The sequence below is a fragment of the Oncorhynchus clarkii genome, chromosome 24 (genome assembly GCF_045791955.1).
Source record: "Oncorhynchus clarkii lewisi isolate Uvic-CL-2024 chromosome 24, UVic_Ocla_1.0, whole genome shotgun sequence".
Lineage (NCBI taxonomy): Eukaryota > Metazoa > Chordata > Actinopteri > Salmoniformes > Salmonidae > Oncorhynchus > Oncorhynchus clarkii.
The window spans coordinates 4,314,451-4,340,364 of record NC_092170.1 but is presented as its reverse complement, the minus strand read 5'-3'; the positions used below and the strand labels follow the sequence as shown (position 1 = coordinate 4,340,364).

The 25,914-nt window shown below is 45.1% G+C and overlaps 1 protein-coding gene across 1 annotated transcript; it reads right to left on the bottom strand.

Moving 5' to 3' along the window:
- Positions 1 to 11,538: 11,538 nt before the first annotated feature.
- On the bottom strand, positions 11,539 to 24,822 carry LOC139382948 (B-cell lymphoma/leukemia 11A-like). The gene is made up of 3 exons (XM_071127222.1): positions 24,550 to 24,822; positions 22,188 to 22,526; positions 11,539 to 15,137 (listed from the first exon to the last, which is right to left on the bottom strand). Exons 1-3 carry the CDS (start codon positions 24,599 to 24,601, stop codon positions 13,393 to 13,395), a joined length of 2,136 nt encoding a protein of 711 aa, XP_070983323.1. The 5' UTR covers positions 24,602 to 24,822; the 3' UTR covers positions 11,539 to 13,392.
- Positions 24,823 to 25,914: the final 1,092 nt, after the last annotated feature.

Here is a 25,914-nt window from a genome sequence, read left to right as displayed (position 1 = left end):
GAAATAGTTATGGAGACAACAGACAGCCTTGTTTTCCTGCTCTTGACAGTTCAATACTTTCTGAGAAGTAACTATTATTTACTATTGTACACCTGGGGTTGCTATACATAACTTTAATCCAGTGTAGAAGAGATTCACCTAAATTAAAATAGTCCAGGCAATTATGTATAAATTCTAGTGATACTTTATTAAAAGCCTTTTCAAAATCTGCTATAAAGATCAGGCCTGGTTTATTTTATGTTTTATTTTGTTCTATTGTTACAAGTAATTATTGTATATTATCTCTCCTGTTTCAGTAATAGTGAAATCAGACCTCCTTGTTGAGTAGTTGACTATTTTTATAGGAGTAGTTAGAAAATTCTAATAGTGTATCTTTAAAAGTACATAAAAAAAGGTTGATAAATCTCTACTGGTATGCCATCAAGTCCTGGGGTTTTTCCCAGACCAAAAGTATTTTATTGCCTCAAAAAGTTCCTCTGTAAGTTGGCCTTCACACAGGTCTTTCTGTACATTTGTTAATTTTACATTATTAGGGTTAAAAATCCTTACAGTTAACATAATTCAGTGGAGATGGAGGAGAATGGAAAGAAAACAGCCTGGGATTGAAGCTGGTTCTGTAGTGACGCCTCAAGCACTGCTAAGCAGTGCACCACTTGGGAGGCAGTCTAAACTCTTTTGACCGAAACTGCTTTGTTTTAAAGATGAGCATTGCATGGCCTCTGAAGACACATTTTGAAGGGTACCATACAGTAAGGGGCTCTGCTGTACCTGTATATTGTGGGTGAAAAATTCAGTTATAAATGATTTTGTCTTAGTTAAGAACAAATTGTCATCCAGTAGGCCTTGATTACATTTCCATTACCCCCGTCCACATGGAAATTCTGTAAGAGTTATGTGGAGGCTAATTAGATGGTGGTCCGATCGCATTCTGTCTCCTATCAATACTTTTTCAAACTTTTGGTGCCCGAGAGAATGACACAATAAATGATTGAAGATTGATAGCTTGATTAAGTCTCCTACATGTATATCTCACTGGGTCCGTTTTTTTTTTGCCTCCGTATATCCACTAGTACTAATGTGGGATGGTAGTTAGCCTAGTGGTTAGATCGTTCGGTTACTGGATTGAATCCCTGAGCTGACAAGGTAAAAATCTGTCATTCTGCCCTTGAACAAGGCAGTTAACCCACTGTTCCCCGTTAGGCCGTCATTGTAAATAAGAATTTGTTCTTAACTGACTTGCCTAGTTACATAAAATAAAAAAAATGTGTCCATGATATTTGTGATCTCCTTAAGGGCGTGTGGTAGTGGTACTGTATGCTGTCTAGTACTTTGGCCTGCAGTTGTGTTCAGGTCTTGGGCTTTGGGCTCTTAAACTGCAAGAAGTGAATTGATTTGTGTGATGTGGGAACTGTCGGATGAGACAATGAGAGTCGTCTGCATGAGGGACAGTAAAGGTAAATCATAAATACTACATGAAAATGACAGTGGGTTGTGATGAACAGCCTACTTGATATCTGAAGGCAATGAGAGTCTCAAGCATAAGGGACAAACTAAATCATAGATACTACATGAAAATGACAGTTCAAAAATCATTGTATAATAAAAACACATCCCTGTGACATTTCACATTCATAACAGAAACAGTAACATACAAAACATTATTTTAAAACCATTGTTTCGCACGTTAATAACACACACCCACCTACAACTGAAAAACGTTTAGGGAAGATGTACAGAGAAGAAACTTCACCAGAAGGTTATGGCGGTAGATGAAATGTAGGAGTATGACGCATCTTGATGAAGGTTGGCTGTCTGATGTTGGGTAGATCAGGGGGGAGGACTTTGGATGTTGGGAAAGGAGCCCTGGAGGTACCCTGCTGTCTGGCGCTGCAGAACCCCTCTGTAGATTCCGTAGAACTAGAACAGAGTAAACAGGAAGAGGGGAGTAGAACGGGGAGGTGGAGGGATGCAATACAGAAAACACACAGGTATCAGTAGATCAAGTGGGTATATAAAAAGGGGTAGTTTTAGTCATCTTTACTTAGCTAACTAGCTACCTTGCAGTACAAATGGGTCACAGGAATAGTTGAGATGGACTATGGTCCCTGGGTTGTTTCTAATCACTGCAATCCAAAGCAAATACTTGCATAATTCAAGGCAGCACACAATCAGATAGTAAGACAGAGATTACTATTAACTTACTTTAGCTACGTTAGTAGTTGTACAGTTCACTATCATTATGTACAATAACAGTGTTGTAAAAAACTGTCTAGCAGGATAACATTTCCATGATTTGTAAGTGTCATCAGTTGAAGAGATGCAAAGCTTACCTATCAGAACAAGCTCCTCTCAGGAAGGTAGCTAGTTAGATTGGGAGCTATAGTCAAAGCTAACAATCTGACAGACTATTGGCATCGATACGAAAAGTACACCCAAATTATCACATGCTCCGTAAACAGATGTAGACTAACAGTGAAATGCTTATGGGCCCTTCCCAATAAAGAAGAAACCAGAATTTGTTTAAATATACAATGCCAACAAAAATGTGAACCCTTTGAAATGACCTAGATTTCTGCATAAATTTATCAAATTTCATCTGATCTTGATCTAATTCACAATGGACAAATGGTCTGCTTAAACTAATAACACAAGTTATTGTATTTCTCTTGTCTATATTAAATCCATAATTTAAACATTCAGTGTAGGTTAGGAAAAGTATGTGAACCCCCAGGCTAATGACTTCTCCAAAAGCTAATTGGAGTCAGGAGTCAGCTAACCTGGAGTCGAATCAATGAGATTGGAGAGGTTGGTTAGATGCCCTGCCCTATAAAAACTCACAAAATTAGAGTTTGCTAATCACAAGAAGCATTTCCTGATGTGAACCATGCCTCGAACAAAAGATCTCAGAAGATTACAAAGAGTTGATTTATCGTTGTGCAGGTCTGAGCCGAAACAGAAAAAGTTTGGTTGAGGTTTTTGCTGCCAAAGGAGGGTCGACCAGTTACTAAATCCAAGGGTTCACACACTTTTCCCACCCTGCACTGAATTATTTTTTACGGTGTGTTCAATAAAGACATAAAAACGTATAATTGTTGGTGTGTTATTTGTTTAAGCAGACTGCTTGTCTATTGTTGTGCTTTAGATGAAGATCAGATTTTATGACCAATTTATGCAGAAATCCAGGTAATTCTGAAGGGTTTACATACTTTGCCACACATACATGTGTGTATGTATATAGTAACGGAATTCCTCTTCAGAGGAGTAGCAAGGATCAGACCAAAGTGCAGCGTGGTAAGTGTCCATAATGATATTTAATAAATAAACAGCACACTGAACAAAATAACAAAAGTACAACCACCCACAAACACAATAGAAAACAGGCTACCTAAATATGGCTCCCAATCAGAGACAACGACTGACACCTGCCTCTGATTGAGAACCATACTAGGCCAAACACAGAATATAACAGAACAAAACATAAAACATAGAATGCCCACCCCAACTCACGCCTGTTACGGTCTTCTGGTGAAAGAGAGGGCCAAAATGCAGCGTGGTTATTCATGAAAATATGAACAATTTTCAATAAACAATTAACGTAACGTGAAAACCGATAAGTCCTAACTGGTGCAAAACCCAGACACAGGAACAATCACCCACAAAATACTCAAAGAATATGGCTGCCTAAATATGGTTCCCAATCAGAGACAACGATAAACATCTGCTTCTGATTGAGAACCATGCAAGGCAACCATAGACTTACTTAGAATACTATACACAACCCCATAAATCTACAAAACCCCTAGACAAGACAAACAGTCACCCATGTCACACCCTGGCCCAACCACAATAATAAAGAAAACACAAAATACTAAGGCCAGGGCGTGACAGTACCCCCCCCCCCCCCCCAAAGGTGCAGACTCCTGGCCACACACCTAAACCCATAGGGGAGGGTCTGGGTGGGCGTCTGTCCACGGTGGCGGCTCAGTCTTTGTCCACCTCCTTAGCGTCCTTAGATTGGCGACCCTCGCCGTCGACCTTGGCCTACTAATCTTAACAAAGAGCCCCACTGGACTGAGGGGCAGCTCGGGACTGAGAGGAAGCTCAAGACTGAGAGGAAGCTCAAGACTGAGAGGAAGCTCAAGACTGAGAGGAAGCTCAAGACTGAGAGGAAGCTCAAGACTGAGAGGAAGCTCAAGACTGAGAGGAAGCTCAGGTAGGTTGGCGGCTCTGGCAGATCCTAGCTGACCTGGCGGCTCCGGACAGGCGGGAGACTCCGGCAGCGCCGGACAGGCGAGGCGCACTGTAGGCCTGATGCGTGGTGCTGGCACTGGTGGTACTGGGCCGAGGACACGCACAGGAAGCCTGGTGCGGGGTGCTGCCACCGGATGGCTGGTGCGTGGAGGTGGTACTGGATAGACCGGACCGTGCAGGCGCACTGGAGTTCTTGAGCACCGAGCCTGCCCAACCTTACCTGGTTGAATGCTCCCGGTCGCCCTGCCAGTGCGGCGAGGTGGAATAGCCCGCACTGGGCTATGCAGGCGAACCGGGGACACCGTGCGCAAGGCTGGTGCCATGTAAGCCGGCCCAAGGAGACGCACTGGAGACCAGATGCGTAGAGCCAGCTTCATGACACTTGGCTCGATGTCCACTCTAGCCCGGCCGATACGAGGAGCTGGTATGTACCGCACCGGGCTATGCACACGCACTGGAGACACCGTGCCCTCCACAGCATGCAGGCACCCCGGTAAGCACAGGCAGTTGGCGCAGGTCTCCTACCTGGCTTCGCCATACTCCCTGTGTGCCCCCCACCCCAAGACATTTTTGGTGTTGACGCTCGGGCTTCCTTGCCAACCGTGTTCCCTCGTATCGCCGGCTCCTCTCTCCGGCTGCCTCTGCTCTCCTAAGTGCCTCCACCTGTTCCCATGGGAGGCAATCTCTTCCAGCCAGGATCTCCTCCCAAGTGTAGCAACCCTTGCCGTCCAACACATCATCCCATGTCCATTCCTCCTTGCCCTGCTCCCGCTGCCGCTGCCTGTCACCACACCGCTTGGTCCTGTTGTGACACCTGCCTCTGATTGAGAACCATACTAGGCCAAACACATAGAATATAACAGAACAAAACATAGAAAAACAAAATGCCCACCCCAACTCACACCTGTTACAGTTTTCTGGTGAAAGAGGACCAAAATGCAGCGTGGTTATTCATAAACATCTTTAATGAAAGATGACTATACGAACAATTTACAAAAACATACTGTGACAACAGTCCTAACTGGTGCAAAACACAGAGACAGGAAAGAATATGGCTGCCTAAATATGGTTCCCAATCAGAGACAACAATAAACACCTGCCTCTGATTGAGAACCACTCTAGGCAACCATAGACTTACCTAGAATACTATACTAAACACAACCCCATAAATCTACAAAACCCCTAGACAAAACAAACACATAATCACCCATTTCACACCCTGGCCTTAACCACAATAATAAAGAAAACACAAAATACTAAGGCGTGACAACACCCTGACCAACTAAAATAAAGACATAAAAAAGGAACTAAGGTCAGAACGTGACATATATATATCTATATATATACAATGCCTTCAGAAAGTAGTCATACCCCTTGACTTATTCCACATTTATTCCACATTTTGTTGTGATACAGCCTGAATTCAAAATTGATTAAATATATATTTTTCTCACCCATCTACACAAAACATCCCATAATGACAAAGTGAAAACATGTTTTTATACATTTTTGTAGATTTATTGAAAATGAAATAGAGCAATATCTCATTTACATAAGTGTTCACACCCATGAGTCGATACTTTGTAGAAGCACCTTTGGCAGCGATTACATCTGTGAGTCTTTCTGGGTAAGTCTCTAAGAAATTTCCACACCTGGATTGTGAAACATTTGCCCATTAAAAAAAATATTCAAGCTCTAAAAATTGGTTGTTGATCATTGCTAGACACCCGTTTTCAGGTCTTGCCATAGATTTTCAAGTAGATTTAATTTAAAACTAACTCGGCCACTCAGGACAATTCACTGTCTTCTTGGTAAGCAACTCCAGTGTAGATTTGTCCTTGTGTTTTAGGTTATTGTCCTGCTGAAAGGTGAATTAATCTCCCAGTGTCTGGTGGAAAGCAGACTGAGCCAGGTTTGCCTCTATTATTTTGCCTGTGCTTAGCTCCATTCCGTTTAATTTTTATCCTGAAAAACTCCCCAGTTCCTAATTATTATAAACATACCCATAACATGATGCAGCCACCAGTATGCTTGAAAATATGGAGTGGTACTCAGTAATGTGTTGTATTGGATTTGCCCCAAACATAACACTTTGTATTCAGGAGAAAAAGTTAATTGCTTTGCCACATTTTTTGCACTATTACTTTAGTGCCTTGTTGCAAACAGGATGCATGTTTTGGATTTGTTTTTTAAATTACAGGGTTCCTTCTTTTCACTCTATAACTACAATGTTGTTGATCCATCCTCAGTTTTATTCAATCACAGCCATTCAACCCTGTAACTGTTTTAAAGTCACCAAATCCCTGAGTGTTTCCCTTCCTCTCCTGCAAATGAGTTAGGAAGGAGGATGACTGTATCTTTGTAGTGACTGGGTGTATTGATACACCATCCAAAGTGTAATGAACAACTTCACCATTCTCAAAGGGATATTCAATCTTTGTTTTTTTTCTACCAATAGGTGCCCTTCTTTGTGAGGCATTGGAAAACCTCTCTGGTCTTTGTGGTTGTATCTGTTTGAAATTCACTGCTTGACTGAGGCACCTTACAGATACTTTTATGTCTGGGGTACAGGGATGAGGTAGTCATTCAAAAATCATGTTAAACACTATTATTGCACACAGAGTCAGTCTGCAACTTATTAGGCGACTTGTTAAGCACATTTTTACTCCTGGACTTATTTAGGCTTGACATAACAAAAGGGTTGAATACTTACTGTTTCAAGACATTTCAGCTTCTCATTTATAATTCATTTGTAAAAATTTCAAAAACATAATTCCACTTTGACATTATTCAAAGTGTGCAGGCCAGTGAAAAAAACAAATCACAACTGAATCCATTTTATGTTCAGGATGTAACGCAGCAAAATGTGGAAAAAGTCAAGGGGTGTGAATACTTTTGGAAGGGGGGGGTACCAGTACATGAGGTACCACTACAGAGTCCTGTTTAGTAGTCTTAGAAGAAGCTGTAGAAGCTGTTCAGGGTCCTGTTGGTTCCAGACTTGGTGCATCGGTACCGCTTGCTGTGCGGTAGCAGAGAAAACAGTTTATGACTTGGGTGGCTGGAGTCTTTGACAATTTATACAACGCCTGGTATAGAGGTCCTGGATGGCAGGGAGTTTGGCCCCAGTGATATTCTGGCCATAATCACTACCCTCTGTAGCGCCTTGCAGTCAGATGCCAAGAAGCTGACATGCCAGGCGGTGATACAGCCAGTCAAGATGCTCTCAATGGTGCAGCTGTATAACTTTTTGAGGATCTGAGGAACATATTCCAGTTTGTGCTAGCGAAACAGTCCTTTATCTTAGTATCTGCTTCATTGGACCACTTCCGTATTGAGAGTGTCACTGGTACTTCCTGTTTTGAGTTTTTGCTTGTAAGCAGGAATCAGGAGGATAGACTTATGGTCAGATTTGCCAAAGGGAGGGTGAGGGACAGTCTTGTATGCATTTTCATGTGCTTATCCATACGCAAAGCACAGACGTTAGGAAATTATCAAGAATATGAACCTTCCGACACCGCCTACGCGGTACATGACGTCTTTGCATCTGAAAATCCATAGAATATTAATTCCAAAAACAGATGTGTTTTGACACGCTCAGATGAACGGTCGACAGCAGAGTTATCCACAACCATCGCTAACTCCTCCTTCTCCCGGCACGAATCAAGGCCTACTCTCCTTAGAGCTGACTTAGCTGGCCATCCAGGTAATGCCAGGTCATGGCAGTTAGGCTATGTGTGTGTGTGTGTGTGTGCACGTGCATGCGTTTATGTCTGTCACGGAACCCTGGAAGGATGGATCTGGGGTCAGAGGAGCTAGTTCTTCCAGTTCTCTCATGTGTTGCTGGGGAGTTAGAATGACCCTGTGACTGGCCCTCAGGTGTGGAGAGAGGGAGGGAGGGAGAGAGAGAGAGAGAGAGAGAGAGAGAGAGAGGTTTATAACCAGGTGCAGAGGGAACATGGTCATGTGTGTGTCAAGCGTTGGAAGTGTTAACAGACTGCTTGTTATTGAGTGGGTGGAGGTGGCAGTGGAGGTTTTATTAATGAGGTAGCTAGTGGAGGAATGAGACTGTGAAGGTGCGGGTTAGAATATCACGTTCTTTCTTTCTCTATGCTGGTCATAAGGGTGTATTGAGGTGGGTGGAAGAGGTCCAAATGAGAATTTCCACTGAAATGACAGTACTCCAAAGAGAATTTCAGCAAATATGTTCAGTGTCAATAGAGCAAAAAAAGACATGACACGTTTCAGGCGTGACGAATAGTGAAAATAAAGAAAACGTTTAAACGCTCCAAGTTTTAAGCAAGGTTTGGACCACTGTGGGTCCTGGCAAAGAGTACGAGCCGTAAACCATGAATTGGGAGATGGAGACAGTGGCGTCTATGACGTACGATCAGTGTATTAGGCTGCAATTCACTGAAGGGAATCAGGCAGACACAGATGTTCAGTTAGGCTATTCACTGAAACTGTACTCGAGGACATGACTAATCTTTAGGAAAGCACTACTAAACACACATCTTAATGCTGGTAATATTAGCCATTTTGGTGAACGTCAGGCTTCAGTGTAAAGGCAGTTGGGTCCATTGAAATCCTGTAGATCCTAGAGGTTTGCTGTGTGCACCACCTAAATGGCAGACATCAATAGACGTCCTGTCTTGTTTTTATCATAACCTTGTATCACAGCGTTCCCACCTTGTCATGATTATTCCCCATAGAAGCCCGGCAAGGCCACTCTCATACGGTCCTCCCCAGCCATTCAATATCATTATATAACCCTTGAAGAATGGACACCATCTGAATGCATTGTTTCCCCCCTGCTCATTATGTGGAGGTGTTGAACGGCACAGACTGGATTGACGGCTGGGACCGCGTCGCCTCTCACCCATCCTCTCACACTCTCACTGGGAGAGTTAGGTGATGGAGGGGAGGGCAGACGGTGGGGGAGTTTAATTCCAGGGTTTAGGTTTCACGTTGTGGTCTTTGTTGGAGGGAGGGAGGGAGGGAGGGAGGGAGTGAGGGAGGGAGGGAGGGAGGTGGAGGTTGTGGGAACGATGGCTTAGCCTATTCATTCCCAAACGCATCTCTCCCCTTTCTCCTCACCCCTTTGGTGTGAACCCTCACCCCTGCCTTGCCTTCTAAACTGTACCCCCCTTTTCCGTTCTGGGAGGCAGAGGGAGTCATGGGGGAGGAGGATTGGATGGCAGACGTTAAATGTAATTAAGAGAAGTTAATTGGCTTTTTACATGAGAAAGCCTAACCTTAGTTCTAATATAAGGTAGAGGCATGTTTGTGGCTCCAGGCCTGCCCCATACAATACCACAGTGTATCACAGACCTGCATGTCTGTCTGGGCTATTCGTGGCAACTTTCAGAATTGGATGTCTTATCAATACGACAGTGTGTCCCTGTTTACCCCTTGAGATTATACTAATAACAAGAGTCAAAGACAATATCAAGAATGAATCCCATGACTGCATGGCCATAAGGCAGGGAAGGTAACCGTGACGGTGCTGCTAGCTCTATAAACACTTCAGTTGGTTCAGCTGTTAGTATTTTGTACACACACACACACACACACACACACAGGAAGCTCGTTGCACAACCCTGATGGCTTTCTGGACATTTTACTGCAGGTAAGACATTAAATGTTCCAAACGTTTCCAACCAGAAGAGGCTGGTGGGAAGAGTTATAGGAGGACGGGCTCATTGTAATGATTGGAGTAAATGGAACGTCAATCCCATCAAACACGAGGTGTCCCATGGTTTGATGTGTTCGACTCCGTTCCATAAATTCCATTCCAGCCATTACAATGAGCCCGTCCTCCTATAACCCCTCTCCCTGTCCTGGCCCAACAAAAGCCTTCTCTGTCGAGCTGAGACACGGCTATTAGATCTCAAAGTCCATGCCACCGCCGCCCCAGGGCTGGGCTCTGGTCAGACACACACACACACACACACACACATGGTCAGCTGATGATTTCCCCCGCACCCTGCCCTGCTCTATTGGCCGACGGCCTGTGGCTGATAAAGTCCAGAGAGGTGATTGGCTGACCCAGTGTGAACGGAGCAGGGTCGGGGTTGGTCATCGTTGCTCCGGTACAGAGGTGTGGACTGGAGGTGGCTGGCAGGAATACAAAGACCAGTTGGGGGTGGGAAGGTAAGCATTTTCCGTGGTGGCTACTGCACTGCTGTGTATCACCTTACCTTACGTAATTTGGTGCATACGGACACCAAATGGTGCAGGAGTGCCCACGTAGCGTACCTACCCTGGGTCCAAGGGGAGAAGTGCAGGAGGTTACCTGTCCCACACCTGTGTGGTACCTGCCCTCTCACCCTCTTTGGGGAGAAGAGCAGACCAACTCCTCTGGGTCTGGTCCAGTGAACGGATTTGGTTCTCTTCATTCCCTCCTTATTCTCCCCTACACAATAGAAATCGGTAGTGGGGGGCGTGTGCGCATCTGGTGCCCAACCCTCCCACCGGCCATGCTGAAAGCTCATTAAAAATGGCTTGCTGTTAATGAGCTATAGGGATCATAGAGCTGCCTTCTCATTAGAGGGGGCAGGGCTATGGCCATAGGATGCTGGCGCAAGGATTTTTGTGCCCCCAAAATGCAGTCCGCAATTACGTGAGCGCAACCCCCTGGCACCCAGTACCCCCTACCCCTAGAAACCTTACAGCTTGCCCCTGTCCCATCCCAATTCCCCTGGATATGTAGCCTTCATACCCGTCCCAATTCCCTGGCTATGTAGCCTTCATACCCGTCCCAATTCCCTGGCTATGTAGCCTTCATACCCATCCCAATTCCCTGGCTATGTAGCCTTCATACCCATCCCAATTCCCTGGCTATGTAGCCTTCATACCCATCCCAATTCCCTGGCTATGTAGCCTTCATACCCGTCCCAATTCCCTGGCTATGTAGCCTTCATACCCGTCCCAATTCCCTGGCTATGTAGCCTTCATACCCGTCCCAATTCCCTGGCTATGTAGCCTTCATACCCGTCCCAATTCTCTGGCTATGTAGCCTTCTACGTAAAGTTCAACTGGCCTACAGATTGAGTCACGTCACCTCCTTTTAGAAACTCCCTCCGGTTGGCGTTTGATCTGTGCGGGTCGTTTCTCTGTGGACTGACTCCACTCGGGATGAGTTATGAATGTTTAATGTCAGAGCACTGGATCAAGGACCCTCTATGCTTGTTTACATCCGTCTGACGTTTGTTGCTTTTGACCTTCAGGAGCGGGTTCGCCATTCCTACACGGAGACCAAAACACACACACACACACACACACTCGAGATCGCTTTGCCTCAAATCTTTAATGAGACTTCTCATAACCAGGTCAATGACAAAATGGTATCAAGTTTACAAAAAGACAGTGGCATAGTTAGCCTCATTGCAGTCAGCACAGACAGAGAAAACCAGGAATGCTGGGAAAATGAGTTTGAGGCATACAGCATACAGTCAATTGATGATAACAAACGGCAACGACATCTACATGTAGGAGTGCCATTTTACGTACATAACATTGGTCCCTGAACAAGTATACTCCGCTCATGTCCATCAATCATTCACATTTTACCCTATCACTACATTTCATACACAAAGCATAGAATTGGTTTTTCAAAGTGTCCAAAAAGAAGGGTTCCCTGCCATCAGTGTATATAGACATCAATAATGATCATGTAAATCACAGTAGTCAGAAATTAGTTGGTGACACGTCACTCAAAGCATGTTCTCAGCCACAATGGCAAATGTAGCTAAATGTTAGCTGCATAACTGTTGTTGGCATAGGCTCACTTTCCATGCACATAAAACAGCTTGCTTATGACTTGTTACGTCATGTTTCGGATGTAGTTAGTTAGGCATTTGACCGAAGGTTCAAGTCAAGTGTTACCAAAAAATTACCCTGTAAACACACACACACACACACACACACACACACACACACACACACACACAGAGTAAACATAGACACATACACAAGTGCTCATTCGGTGTTACCCACAAAACTCTCCCACCTATCAACAAGCCATTCACTGTAGCTCTCCACCCTGTAGTTTAGCAGTAGATAGACTTTTCATTTGCCAACCACTAACATGCAGTGTTCATAAATAAGGACAAATTTTAAAAGCACACAGGCAAAAGAAAACAGAAAACATTTTAAATGGCAGCAAAACATGCATGCTTAAGCTTCAAGCAGTTCAGCGTAAAAAAAAAAAAAAAAGGAAACAAAGGAAAATTATCAAGCACAAAAAGAAAGAAATTCACAAGTTTCATATGAAGTTAAATTGCAGTTTGTTTTATGCATAGGAGTTCAGGAAATCAGCAGATGAGACGTATACACACATATATATAAAAATAACATCCATACACAGAACAACAACACAATGCTGCTGGGCCTCGTGAGCCTCAAACTTTACATTAAGTGGCAAGTGTTGTGACATAGAAGCACATTTAGAAGGACAGAGAAACGACAGGCAATCTATGTTTTGCTTCGTTTCCCCTTTGACCCCGTCTCCGTCCAAACAACTAGTCTTTCATTCATCCACAGAGTGAAACGACCACCATCCCAGTTGTCACCAAAGCAACGAAACAGGATATGAAAGCCTCACTATTGTCGCAATATCTTGCCACTACATATAAAAAATATAAAAACAATTAAACCCTTTTTACATTTGACAGTTCAGATTGGTAATCATCATTATGTTGAATGAGTGAACCAATCAATTGACCACGGGTGTCCAATTCCTATATTCTGCTGGAGCATAGAGATCAACTTCCTGTGTTCTGGTGGACTGTGGTGGTATGACTTCCTGTTCTCAAGTCCTGTTTGCCCTCCACCTTTCCATTGCATGTCTGGGTTTTGTGCTGTGGTCTAAGTAGGTGGATTTGCATATGCTAATTGTCAGCTCTGGCGAGACGTGATGTACCTCAGCATTGCACAGATAGGGAATTCAGAGGAGAGCAGGGTTGGTACCTAGATTCCAGTTGGAATTGATCCCCAGTTGAGTGCTAGGAAAGGTTCATTACATTTATATGGATATTTATGTTGGTCAAAGTGGTTGGAATGATTGAGAGTCCAAGCCAGTGCTTCTGAATGTCTTAGTCAGTGTACAAAAGTGTGAAATGACGGCTATGCTGGACCCGTAGTTTACACCAAGCCCACATCCACACTGCCTTCAGTAGGAAGCTCACCCACACTATCCTCCACTACGGCTGGGCTGACAGTACCATCCACCTCCCCTTTCTGGTTCTCCTCAGCCTCCACTACCACCTCGATGGCAGCCATGTTGCTTTCGGTCTGGTCCGTGCTGGCTTCATCCTCCATCTTGATGACCAACCCGTCCTCCATTTTGACAAGGGCCCAGTTGGCATCAGCTGCACTGGCCTGGGTGTAGGTCCCGACTCTGGCATGGCTCAGCCCATGCACCTTCTTCAGGTGTTTCTCCAGGGTGGCGTACACAGTGAAGGGCACCCCGCACAGCTGGCACAGGAACGGGGCGCGGGCCCCGTGGGCGCCGTGGGTTTTCATGTGGCGTGTGAGCTTGGAGCTCTGGGCGCATGCGTAGCTGCACAGGCCACACTGGTAGGGTCGTTCTCCTGTGTGGCTGCGCCGGTGCACCGTCAGGTTGCTGCTGTTCCGGAACTGTTTCCCACAGTACTCACAGGCCTCCTCCTTCTTCTTCTTCCCTGATCCCACATCGTTGTTACCACTGTTACTGCTGATGGCGCTGTTTCCTCCTCCTCCTCTCCTTTCACTCTCCCTCTGCCACTCCTGGACCACCTCGATGTTCCCACCTGCAAGCCACTCCTTCTCTCCATCCCTCTCGCTCACCCACTCCCCCCCTACCTGAGCCCTCTCCTCCCTCTCCGGACGTTTGGGGGTGCAATTTCCGCTGGCGATGCCACTCTCCCCGCTGCCCCCTGTCTCTCCGCTTTCAAGTGACCCCCCTGAAGGGCTGGCGTAGGGGGACGCATGCTGGGGCTCCTCTTGACCCTCCACCACCTCTCCCTGGGGTTGGAACAGCCTGAACAGGCTCATGTCTGGACCTCCAGGCTGGGAAGCGAGCAAGATCAGTCCAGAGCCTGGGGAGTGAGGCTTGGACTGGGATAGGTCCAACTCAGAGGTCTCCCTCTCCCCTGGTCCTCCACTCAACACCCTCTCTCCTGTCCCCTGCATTACAAATCTCCCTCTCATCCCCTGCCGACCCCCCTCATCCTCCCCTACCAGCCCCACCTCCACCCCCTCGTAGCCCCCTCCACCCACACCCGTCTCTCCGCGATGACTCCTCATGTGGCGAGCCAGCTGACCACTCTGGGCAAAGGCCTGGTCACACAAGCCACAGTGATAGGGCTGCTCACATGAGTGGGTCCTCCGGTGGGCTGACAGGCTGCGGAGGGACTGGAAGCCCTGGCCACACAGCTCACAGGGAAACCCCACCTGGGCGGGTCCGAACTGGGGGAAGGAAGAGGCGGCCGGGGGGGACGGCGATGGAGAGGTGACCAGATCTCCAGCAGTGGTGAGGATGGTGGTGTTGCTACTGCCCTCAACCAGCTCTCTCAGACAGAAGTTGAGGGCCTGTCGTTCTCTGGAGGAAGGTATGGAGCTTGCCCGAGAAGCTGGCCTGCGGTTCTCACGAGGACTGAAGATGCGGGGCAGACGCAGAATGGAAGGGTGGAAGGCAGTGGCCAGGGTGTGGCTCAGTTGACAGGGATCCAAGGTAGCTGCAGGTTTGGAGTGCTGGTGACGCCCTCTTCCCATCTTCTCCTCGTCATCCTTCTCCCCGTCCTCCTGGTAGATACTAAAAGAGTGTGTGTGCTGGGCGTGTTGGAGCAGGGCCCAGGCAGAGGGCAACACACACTCACACAGTTGGCAGGTAAAGCAGGACGGCTCTTCTGCCACAGGAAAAAAAAAAAACACAGTTAGTAAGCAAGCCAAGACGACATTAGCAGAAACATTTCCTTGATCTGAAAAATGTAAGGGATCTCAATAGTTTTTTTTATTATTAAAACAGCACATATCAGACAGTAGGAACTATTGTGGATAGCTAGGCGGTGACAGCAGAATACTGGGATATATAAAAGGAACACGGCACAGAAAAAAGGCACTCTGGTTAGGGCAGTACATAGGTGCAGAGAAACTAAGCCTGTTAAGTCGGTGAAGAGTGAGTGACCACAGCAAGAGGGACGGTGCTTAACATCCTCTGTTTCAGGTCTACAGGACAAGGTAGTCGGAGTTTCAAATAGAAAAAAAATGCATTGTTCCTGCCTCTCGTCCTTTTTGGAGACAGAAGCCAAGGAGAGAGGGACTCAGAGATAGCGAAGGCTGTTGATGGGACCAGAAGCAGGTGAGAGATGAACGACAGAGGCCAGCAGAAAGGGGAGATGGATAGTCAAGTACATCTGGAGAAATGTTTTAAATGTGGTTAGCATTGTCTCTTAACCGAGAGCCACTCTCCAATTAAGCTGCAAATTGCTAATTAGCGGAACCGAGAAAACGAAGGCTTTATGTAAATCAGGGACTGACTCAGCCTGCTTGACAAATGAGGCCTTTCTGCATAAATCTAAATTGGAAAGAAGATCCTCAAATTGAGGGGGAAAACAGTTCTATTTTTTGTAAAGGTTCAAAGCCGACTCTGGTATAAGCCTCTTTCATGTTTCCTGAAGTCAAAATCCTTCTGTATTTTACTGGAGGGGGAGGAGAGAAAAGATGAAAAAGAAAGCAACTCTTTCTCCCTCCCTCTCCCTCTCTCTTGCGCTCTGCCTGGAGAGGATAGGAGATGTGGTGGACACATCCTTTAACTTAGCCTGAAGAGATGAGTAGAGCAGGAGAGAAGTTGGTGTATTGATGAAAAGTGGGGTGAATGAGAGCGCAACAACAACAAAAAGGAGGATGTCGCAGCGCGGGGTCGAGAAACGCCACAAAAAAATGTGTCACCCCTTGGATTGTACTTCAGACCCATCCTCCTACCCCTCACCCCTCTGCCCCCCTAACCCTCCAAATCTCTCCCCGAGGGGGGGCTTTTGTCTTGGGCTCCTGGAGTGAAACACAATACCCAGCCGGTTTCTCATTCGCTCTTTCTTTCCTTCTCCATCTTTTTTTTTTGTAAGGATTCCCATTTGGCCCGGGGTAGCACTTGAATATTAAGCAGAAGCAATAACTGCTAATTAAAAATGCAGATTGGCTCGGAGCACTAACGAGCAGTAGGCAGAATCTCCTCTCCCGGGGGAGAAAGAGGGAGGAGAAAAGAGTGTGGGGGGAGATTGAAATAGGGCAAGCGAGAGTCTGTTGAAATGGGGGGGGGGGAATAATGTAAGAGATGAGAAAAAACAAACAAGTCGAATAAATAAAAATAAATGGAGACAGACGCACATGTTATTATATTCCATCACGTTCTTCCATTCTCCATCACATACACATTCTAGAGTGAAAGGGACACCTATCCGCTGTGGGGATAATTGCTCTTTCAGTTTGAGTCATCTTCCTCAAGCAGACATATTCACATGCCAAGAGAAGCCAGGCTTCCCCAAAACATCTACCCAGAAAAATATGCAATAATTTATCTTTGGTCTGTTTCATATTTTTCCTTCAAAATCGCAAGAGGCTGAATGTACAGTATCGCACTGGAGAAAACAGCCGAGCGAGCAAAACAGCACCCCTCTGTCTCTGTATGTGTAGCCCGTCTATCTGATGCTGTCTGGTCAAAAAGAGTATGACATTGTTTCCGCCAGTAGTATTGAATGCAAGAGAAGTCAGCGAGCATTTAGCCTCCCTTTATAAAAAAAAAAGTATAAAATAATAGCCAATCAGTGTTGTGCTAAACTGAGTAAGCTCAACTGTGAATGGTCCTGGTGCACCCAAAAAAAACACAAAAGAAGACAGGAAGTTTGGATTGGGCTTCACGCCAATCACATCGAAAGAAAAACACAGACAGAAAAAATATATATTGTTGTGTCGTTTTCCTCAGTTGGCTAGCTAACTAGCTAAAATTGTCCCTTTCCTAAATTAGCCATGAATGGAGATAGGGATTTGTACTTAATTCTCCGTACTGGCTAATGATTTATAACGGCGATTCTGATCCAACCATAAATTCATACATTGTTCCCCTAGTCTGAGAGGATGGAAGTTCAATATGTAGCTAGATGTAGAAGGCTAGTGTTAACTAGTTGGACTGACACATTGATGCCCATGAAAAGGACGTTAGGCTAGTGAGCGAGCATTTTAGCCAAGTAGCCTAGGTCAACAACAAAAAATAAAGTGTGTACTGTATGACAGAGTCATAGACCGTTTCGTCAACATGAAAGAGGATAGCATTGGCATTTCTCGACATGTAGGGTGAGTCAACATGTTCTCTCTACTTGAACGATCGCTTGCACACAGCAAGAGAGCGAGCCATGGACAGCCACATGATATTTAGCTTATGTTGATTGGACTAAATTGTTTTATGGTATATTTTATTTGTCATAGCATAGGGGATTTGATGATGTTGAAATGGTGCAGGCAGCTCCTGTTTTCTTTGCGACTTTCGCTAACTCTCCGCGGTTCTAAATCAATAGTTGTTTAGTAGTCTGAAAATGTTGTAAACATCAACTTGCTTGACTATGCTGTAGGTAATGTAACCGTCTGTCACATGCAATATGTTTTGTGGACTTCACCAGACAGAGGTTGCTCTCCGGTTTTCTGATGAAACAAAGGTGTGGTTGAATTTACTCTGCCACAGTCTTTCTTATGGTCTTGTTGCATATACCACAGTCGCAAAGGCATATGAACTAACAGGTTATAGAGCAAACAACGCAATTATCACAACACACAGGTTGTAATGTGAAAAAAAATTAACGGGCTTGGCATCACCAGGGATTTTAGATAGACGCACAACACGTGCTGTATCAAATCATACCACATACAAAACATTTAACTTGAGTTACTTAACCCTTGTGTTGTCTTAAGGGTAAAAAAAGAAAATGACCCGCCACTGTTCAACAGCAGAGACATTTTTTCAATTCGAAATGTTATGACTTTTCCTACAGTGACCCCAATATTAGAAAAAGCGAAACATCGCCTTTGTTCATATTTCCATGAAAGCTGTACACCACCAGGGTACAAAGATTGTCTTAGGGAAATTTTTGACCCGGCAGTTATAAAATAATTTACGCACCACACAAACCACAGAGACGCACACAAAATTGAGATTACATGTGCTACTGATTGAACTCAGCCAGCAGCTCCTGGAGAGGAAGATCCCCATGGTTGGCACAGGTAGAAAGAACAAGCTTGAGCTCCCCCTGCACTCCTCGCAACAAAGTTTGGCTTCACCCCCACCGCCCCACTAGACACAGTGGTTAGAGCGTTGGACTAGTAACCGAAAGGTTGCAAGATCGAATCCCCGATTCGATGCATGTAAAAAAATAAAAAAACACCACCACTCTAGTATCTTACCTCCCAAAGAGGAACACGAATGTGGTCCTCCTGAGCACACTGCGCAAAATGGCTGAGATCAGTGATCGTGAGGACAGGAAGCCAGCCATCATCCTGGACTACAACCACAACAAAGGAGGCGTTAACAACCTGGACAAGGTGATTGGAGCTTACAACTGCCGGAGGATGACTGCCCGCTGATCCCTGGTCATCTTCTATAACTTCATTGATGTGTCCTCGTACAATGCCTTCGTGATATGGAACAAGATCAACCCTACCTGGATGCTTGATAAGTGTTCCGGAGGAGCTGGGAAAGGCCCTTGTAACCCCACACGTTCAAAGAAGGGAGCGCCTCCCCCGCACAGCAGCGCTTGTGAAAGCTGTTCAGGGGGCTGAATCTTGTTCTGATCCACCTGAGGCTGCAGCTGGGGCAGGCAAGAGGAGGAGATGACAATTCTGCCCCCCAAAGACAGACTGTAAAACAAACTGTGTGCTGCACATGTGAGAAATACATCTGCAAAGTCCATGCACACACACTTGCATACTGTCCTACATGTGCTAATTAGAGTTGATTGATTTATGTTCTTCACGTTTTTGTTTTGTATCTATTATTTTATTAATATTTATTGTTGTTGTTTATACACCTTGTGGGTGGGGGCAATGGTTTAAAAAAATTGGGAAAATGCTAATATTTTGGAGTTGAATTCCTCATTGTACAGTATAAGAATATCACTGTTGCCAAAAAATGCTCAAGACATTGCTTCCCGTCAATAAAATGCATTCAAAACGACTTTCTGCACATTTTTGCTACTTTCTTAGGCTATACAATAGCCATCTCTTGCAACAACAACAAAAATAGTATGTTCACACCTATGCAGTACCATTAGCAATACTACTTTAGTAAAGAAAACAATTGAAAACAATTAAATAGTACCCGCAAAACACCAGTCTCAACGTCAACGGTGAAGAGGCGACTCCAGGATGCTGGCCTTCTAGGCACAGTTCCTCTGTCCAGTGTCTGTATTATTTTGCCCATCTTAATCTTTTATTTTTATTGGCCAGTCTGAGATATGGCTTTTTCTTTGCAACTCTGCCATTATCCCAGAGTTGCCTCTGCACTGTTGACATTGAGACTGGTGTTTTGCAGGCACTGTTTAATGAAGCTGCCAATTGAGGACTTGCGAGGCACCGGTTTCTCAAACTAGACACTTATCCTCTTGCTCAGTTGTGCACCGGGGCCTCCCACTTGTTATATTCTGGTTAGGGACAGTTTGCTCTGTTCTGTGAAGGGAGTAGTTCACAGCTTTGTACGATATATTCAGTTTCTTGGCAATTTCTCACATGGAATAGCCTTCATTTCTCAGAACAAGAATAGACTGATGAGTTTCAGAAGAAAGTTATTTGTTTCTGGACATTTTGAGCCTGTAATCGAACCCACAAATGCTGAAGCTCCAGATACTCAACTAGTCTAAAGAAGGCCCGTTTTATTGCTTCTTTAATCAGAACAGTTTTCAGCTGTGCTAACATAACTGCAAAATGATTTTCTAATGATCAATTAGCCTTTTAAAATTATAAACTTGGATTATCTAACACAGCGTGCCATTGGAACACAGTTGCTGATGGTTGCTGATAATGGGCCTCTGCACGCCTATGTAGATATTCCATTAAAAATCTGCCATTTCCATCTACAATAGTCATTTACAACATTAACAATGTCTACACTGTATTTCTGATCAATTTGATGTTATTTTAATGGACAAAAAAAGTGATTTTTCTTTCAAAAACAAGGACATTTCTCTGTGACCCCAAACTTTTGAACGGTAGTGTACATATCAATAGTCCAACCTAGGTCTTTTCCACAAATACCTCCTAACAATTTAAACAACACATCTACATTCAAAAGATGGGCGATCGACATTAGATACACGTTTTCATGCACCAGTGACTCATTTTGTTATTAAAAAGTTGAATTAAAAGTTATCTTGCTTTGCTTGGTTGGAGATACGGCTCTTGTGTAGTGCATGCACGTGGGTAGCTCTGTTGTGTAAGCCGTTGGGCACGGAGAAGAGAACCGACACACAGACAGAAACATTTTTAAAAAGCAGCTAGAAAGAGAGAGCGGTTGAGAGAGAAAGAAGAGAGCGAGAGAGAGAACATTTAAAACAGGCAGAGAGAGACCTAGAGATAGACAGGTTGAGAGAGACAGGAGAGAGAGAGAGAGAGAGAGAACATTTAAAACAGGCAGCGAGAGACCTAGAGATAGAGACAGGTTGAGAGAGAGAGAAAACATAACAGGCAGGACTGGAAGAGACCGAAAGAGAAAAACGTGGACAGACGGAAACAGAGCATGCAGCAGTCCCCTGAGCGTTACACAAAGGAAGGAAGTGCACGTGGCTGTGTGTGAGAGAAAGAGTGCGTATGTATGTCTAAGGGTCTCAGTTCCAAAAATATGCATATGAACAAAACATTTAAAAAAAATATATGTTTTATTGTCACACACTGGATAGGTGCATTGAAATGTGTTGTTTTACAGGATAAGCCATAGAAGGATGGCGCCTCTGGTGCGAATGAGCATCAAGTGCTTTGCGCATGGCCCCATCAACTGATTTTTCATCGGCTTGAGTATTCGAACAAGCTACATTTCAGTTACTGGCTCAACGCTCTCACAGCTAGGCTACCTGCCGCCCTAAAACTCATCTAATCAGAGTCATTCAGACCATGTACTGTAAATATAATCTAAAGATTCTATTTCTATGGTTCAGACACACAATGAGAACTTGCTTGTTCACTTCTAAATACATGACCTATACATACTGTGAGGTCCCCTCTTACTGCCTACATAGTCCTGCTTCAGATGCCTAGTAGAAAGCCTCTAAGGTAGGAGAGACAAGGAAGGAAACCATGGGTGCATCTCAATAGTCATGTCGCTGTTCTTCACTTGTCTCCATTCCTCCCATCTCTGTAAAGACGTTGGTGAGGAGACAAGGGGAGGAAGTATACCTCAACTATTTAATATCAAAATGCAGATCGGGATGCCCATCTGATGGACACCCCACACTTGCACCGAGAAGCCATGACAACGTCAGAACTATGGTGACATTATCCTTTTAAACATGTTGCAATGGTAGTACGACCACACCGCAGCCTGTTGTGACATCATCTCATTGTCCCCCTCAGCTTAGCACAGCCAGTCCTCCAGTGAGCGCAGGCCGTGTTATTGCGTGGCCAGAGAGCACGGTGCCTTGCCCTACGTGTTTACCTGGCCACTTCACCTGAGAGAGACAGAGTCAAGGAGATGGAGGGGAGCTCAGGTGCACCGGAGCCCTCAGGGGCCCCCTATGGCCTCAAAACACTGCTGCCTATCCTTTCCACACAATTACCCAGCGCGTCGCTAACTCACAGAGGCCTCCTCAGCACAGCAACGCCCAGCTAATGAGCTGGACTGGGGGGGACGGTTGTTAGAAGGGGGGGGGGGGGGGGGAAACAACAAAACAAAAAAAGTCACTAATTACCGACCTGCCCGCACTCACCTGTTCTGTTAGCCTCCATCTTCACACTACGCTCCTCCCCACTGGACATGTCTGTCAAACTCCTCAGCTCCACGAACCCAGCCTCTACCTGAGTGACATCACCGCGTCGCTGTGTCCGGTTGGCTGGAGAGGGAGGGGTGTGGGTGTTGGGGGCGTGATTCCGGGAGCGGCAGCCCCCTTGTTTGTGCTGGATGAAGGCCAGGATGTGGGCGAGAGGGAAGGCCTGGCTGCACTGCCCACAGGTCAGCAGGTCACGACCCTCCTCAATACCCCTGACCCGGGGAAGGGACCCCCTCTCCTCCAACGATGGAGTGGCAGCGTCCAAGGGCTCAGGGGCATCTGAGAGAAGATGAGAGGCAAGTGAGGGAGAGTCAGAGAAAGAAGAGGGGGAGAGTGAAAAATAAATTAGGGCAAGGGGAGTGATACGGGAAAGGAAGCGAAGACAGAGAGAGGAAGACGAAGAGAGTCAAGAAGAACATTTGAGAAAATAGAAACTACAAAGAACTTGAATATTCTGTCCATCATGTAAGATCCTACAGCAATAGGGAGACAGTGGGTGGTCAGACACCATGTAGATTGGGCAACTGCTGATATGGCCTTCAGAGAAAAACAACCCCTCCCTGTTTTTTTTTTTTTAAAGCATTACTTTCGATGCTGCGCCACGCCACTCCACCCCACCCCACCCGCTCCACCAGGGCTACAAAGGCAGTCAAGCTATTCCGGTCAGCTGATACTGACCACTTCCCCCTAACTAACTCTTTGACAGCTCCTTTCACTGAGATGGCAGGCTGCATAGTTGCATGTCTTCACTGACACCGTTGCTTCCTGTCTCTATTGGTGCTGTGAGTAGAAATATATCTATTTTTAATTATACCATTCCCAAGGCCTGGGAGAAAGAAAAAACACCTGTCAACACATTCTCAACCATCAACTACTCAAGTAAGAGAAACAACCAAGGCAAGGAACTGACCAGTTTATCGGCAAGAAAGTGAGTGGCCATGACTTGAAGGCGTTCAGTCACTCAGGGTTTGAAGGCCAAATGAATCATTTATCACTAAGAGAGTTGAGTCTAACACGAGATTACTCAAATGAAATGTGTGGTTTAGATTTAAGCACCTCTCAGGGATGTAGTCTGGTTTCCAATTTCAGTCTCTCATTATAGCGCCATAAATGTAGGCTACAAAATAAAAAAATGTCCATGACTCATATATGACCCAAGTAGACAGCTAAAGAAAGACAAGGACGGTTAAATACCGTTGGTCAGGTTTGAGCTGTTGGACTGGCCCTCACCACTCTTTTAACGACTTGTGAGAGTTGAGGCAGGGAGTGAGTCAACATGGTCGTGTACACACCTTGAAGCTTGGACCGGCTTCACTTGCCCGGACTAGGCCGAGTACAGGACAGGTACAGACAGTACAGTCGCGCTGAGTAGCTCACCGGTGGTTACTCAAAAATGTAACCTTTCCTGTTTCAGTGCTGCTCACGGTTTGTGCAGACAAGCTAGGCGCGGTTTGCACGCACACCATTGAAGAGTCAAGGCTTGTGGTCAAACTAGACACGCTCGACTGGTCTTCGTTGGGGTAACAGAGAAAGATGTTTTCTAACATTTTTCAGTGTTTTTGTCAAAGGCCTGCCCTCAGTGACCGGGGGAAGAAACACGATATCATCAACGAACCCGCGATTTAATAAGCAGAGCCTGTAATTTTGATATACAACTATATATTTATGATAACCTACATAGGCCTACGCACAAGTCAAGTGTATGGGGTATCTAGGCTAAATTATTTTTTTTGACGAAACGGCTATAAAAGTGGAAGAGGTCAGTGGAGTTGTTGTGAGGGCAGACTGTATCCTCTCCTCTCTCGCCTTGTCACACGGATACAGTGTCTAGAACACGCGGTCTGCCCCACAAGGAAGCGTTCATGTTGGCAAAAAAATATGAGATAATTCAAAACAGCCCCCCCACAGACAAGACAGAAAGAAAAACTAGAAGAAAATAAAAAGACAGGCCAGTAAAGAACCCTGATAAAAAAATAAATAAAAACATTACCTATGTTTAAAGCCACCTTTTAATGTGTAGTTTATGAACACATTTCATTGATTTTAAACTTCATTTGTTGCACAGCTGAGTGTAGCCTATATATAAATCAGCTCTTTACAAAAATATATTTGATAACTTTTATCAATGATTTAACTTCAATGTCAAGGTGCGCATAACCCCACAAAGCCCGAATGACCCCCCCCCCAAAAAGCGTTTAACATGAATACATCGTATATAAAATACATCGTATATAAAATACATAACATGCATATAGCCAACCTCTTATTAGTAAACTATGGCCATAGCCTCATCTCAGTTTACCTTGAATTGCACTCAGGTGTTGCGGTCGGCTGCCTTGTTTGCGTCTGGACATTCTGTTTGATTACACCAGGCAAGGTTTGTCTGGTGTATCCACACCCCTCGATCGGAATCTAACTTAATTGATCAAGTTGATAAGAATACTGTGTAGCTCAATGGCACGGACGGGTCGTGGCTCGCTGTGTACCAGCCAGTGTTCAAGTTCAGGCTACCAGCCCCGCAGCGGAGGAAAGAAGGGGCAACATGTTAGGCGCCGCCCGTCACTAACTACTCCGACCCCGACCCCGCCCTCTACACAATGTTACACACTCACACATACCTTGTTTTACTCTCACTTGTGGGGACAAAAACAATTGATTCCCATTCCAAATCATATTTCCCCTAACAGCCTTTTTTTCTCTTGTGGGGACCAGCAAAATGCCTTCACTTATCCTAATGTTCCTTGTTTTACTTCTGGTCCCCACAAGGATAGTAAAACCCAAAACATAACACCCACAAGGAGAGTAAAAACCACACCAAAATAATACATACACAGAATCCTCATGCGATAGTGTCATCAATCTAGACCGGTTTGGCTTCTATAAGCAATCAATATTAGTGGCCCATTTATTTCAGGAACTATCTCATGCAACGATATTAAAATGCACGTTGCAGAATACATGGGATGATGGGAGGCAGCAATAGGACTTACAGCTGCACAGCCACTTCCTCCTTGCACTCCTAGCTTACATGCAGCCTACTGGTTATAGCTGCCTGCTAAGGATGTGGGTGAGGAGGAAGTGGCTTTAACAAGGTCGCTGAAGACAGGTGTTTGTTTTGCTGTCCGGCTGATTTCGAAACTGATGTAAACGGTCTGTTCGTTTCTCCTTTTGTTACTCACCAGACAGCACATAAAATACAGTGGCGGGTGGGGTTAAAAACCATAGGCCTGACCGTAAACTTTTACAAAGCCAAACTAAGCAGCCTAGGCGCTAGCCTATCTTGGTTGGGAAATGATTCAGACGGATTAGGAGACAATATAGCTAGCTATAAAGTATGTTGTGAAACATTGTAAATGGTTAGATGTAACACATGTTGAATAATGTGCGTAAAAGGTAGGTTATTACACGAAATAAGGTGTTTGGCGCCACCCGGTGGCTGTACGTGGCCTGCTTAACGAGAACTGCGCCTTACAAGTAGGGTAGTACTATAAATGCTGACACCTTCCCTTCACACTCATCACTTAGTGAGTTGATCTTACCAGTACGCTAAAGCGCAATCATTTCGATAAAATGCATTATAATGTATAATTGTAAATGCATCTTAGCTACAATAACCAAACTACTTGTTAAATTGGTCCCTGACTTTTATATAACTCCAAACAACTTT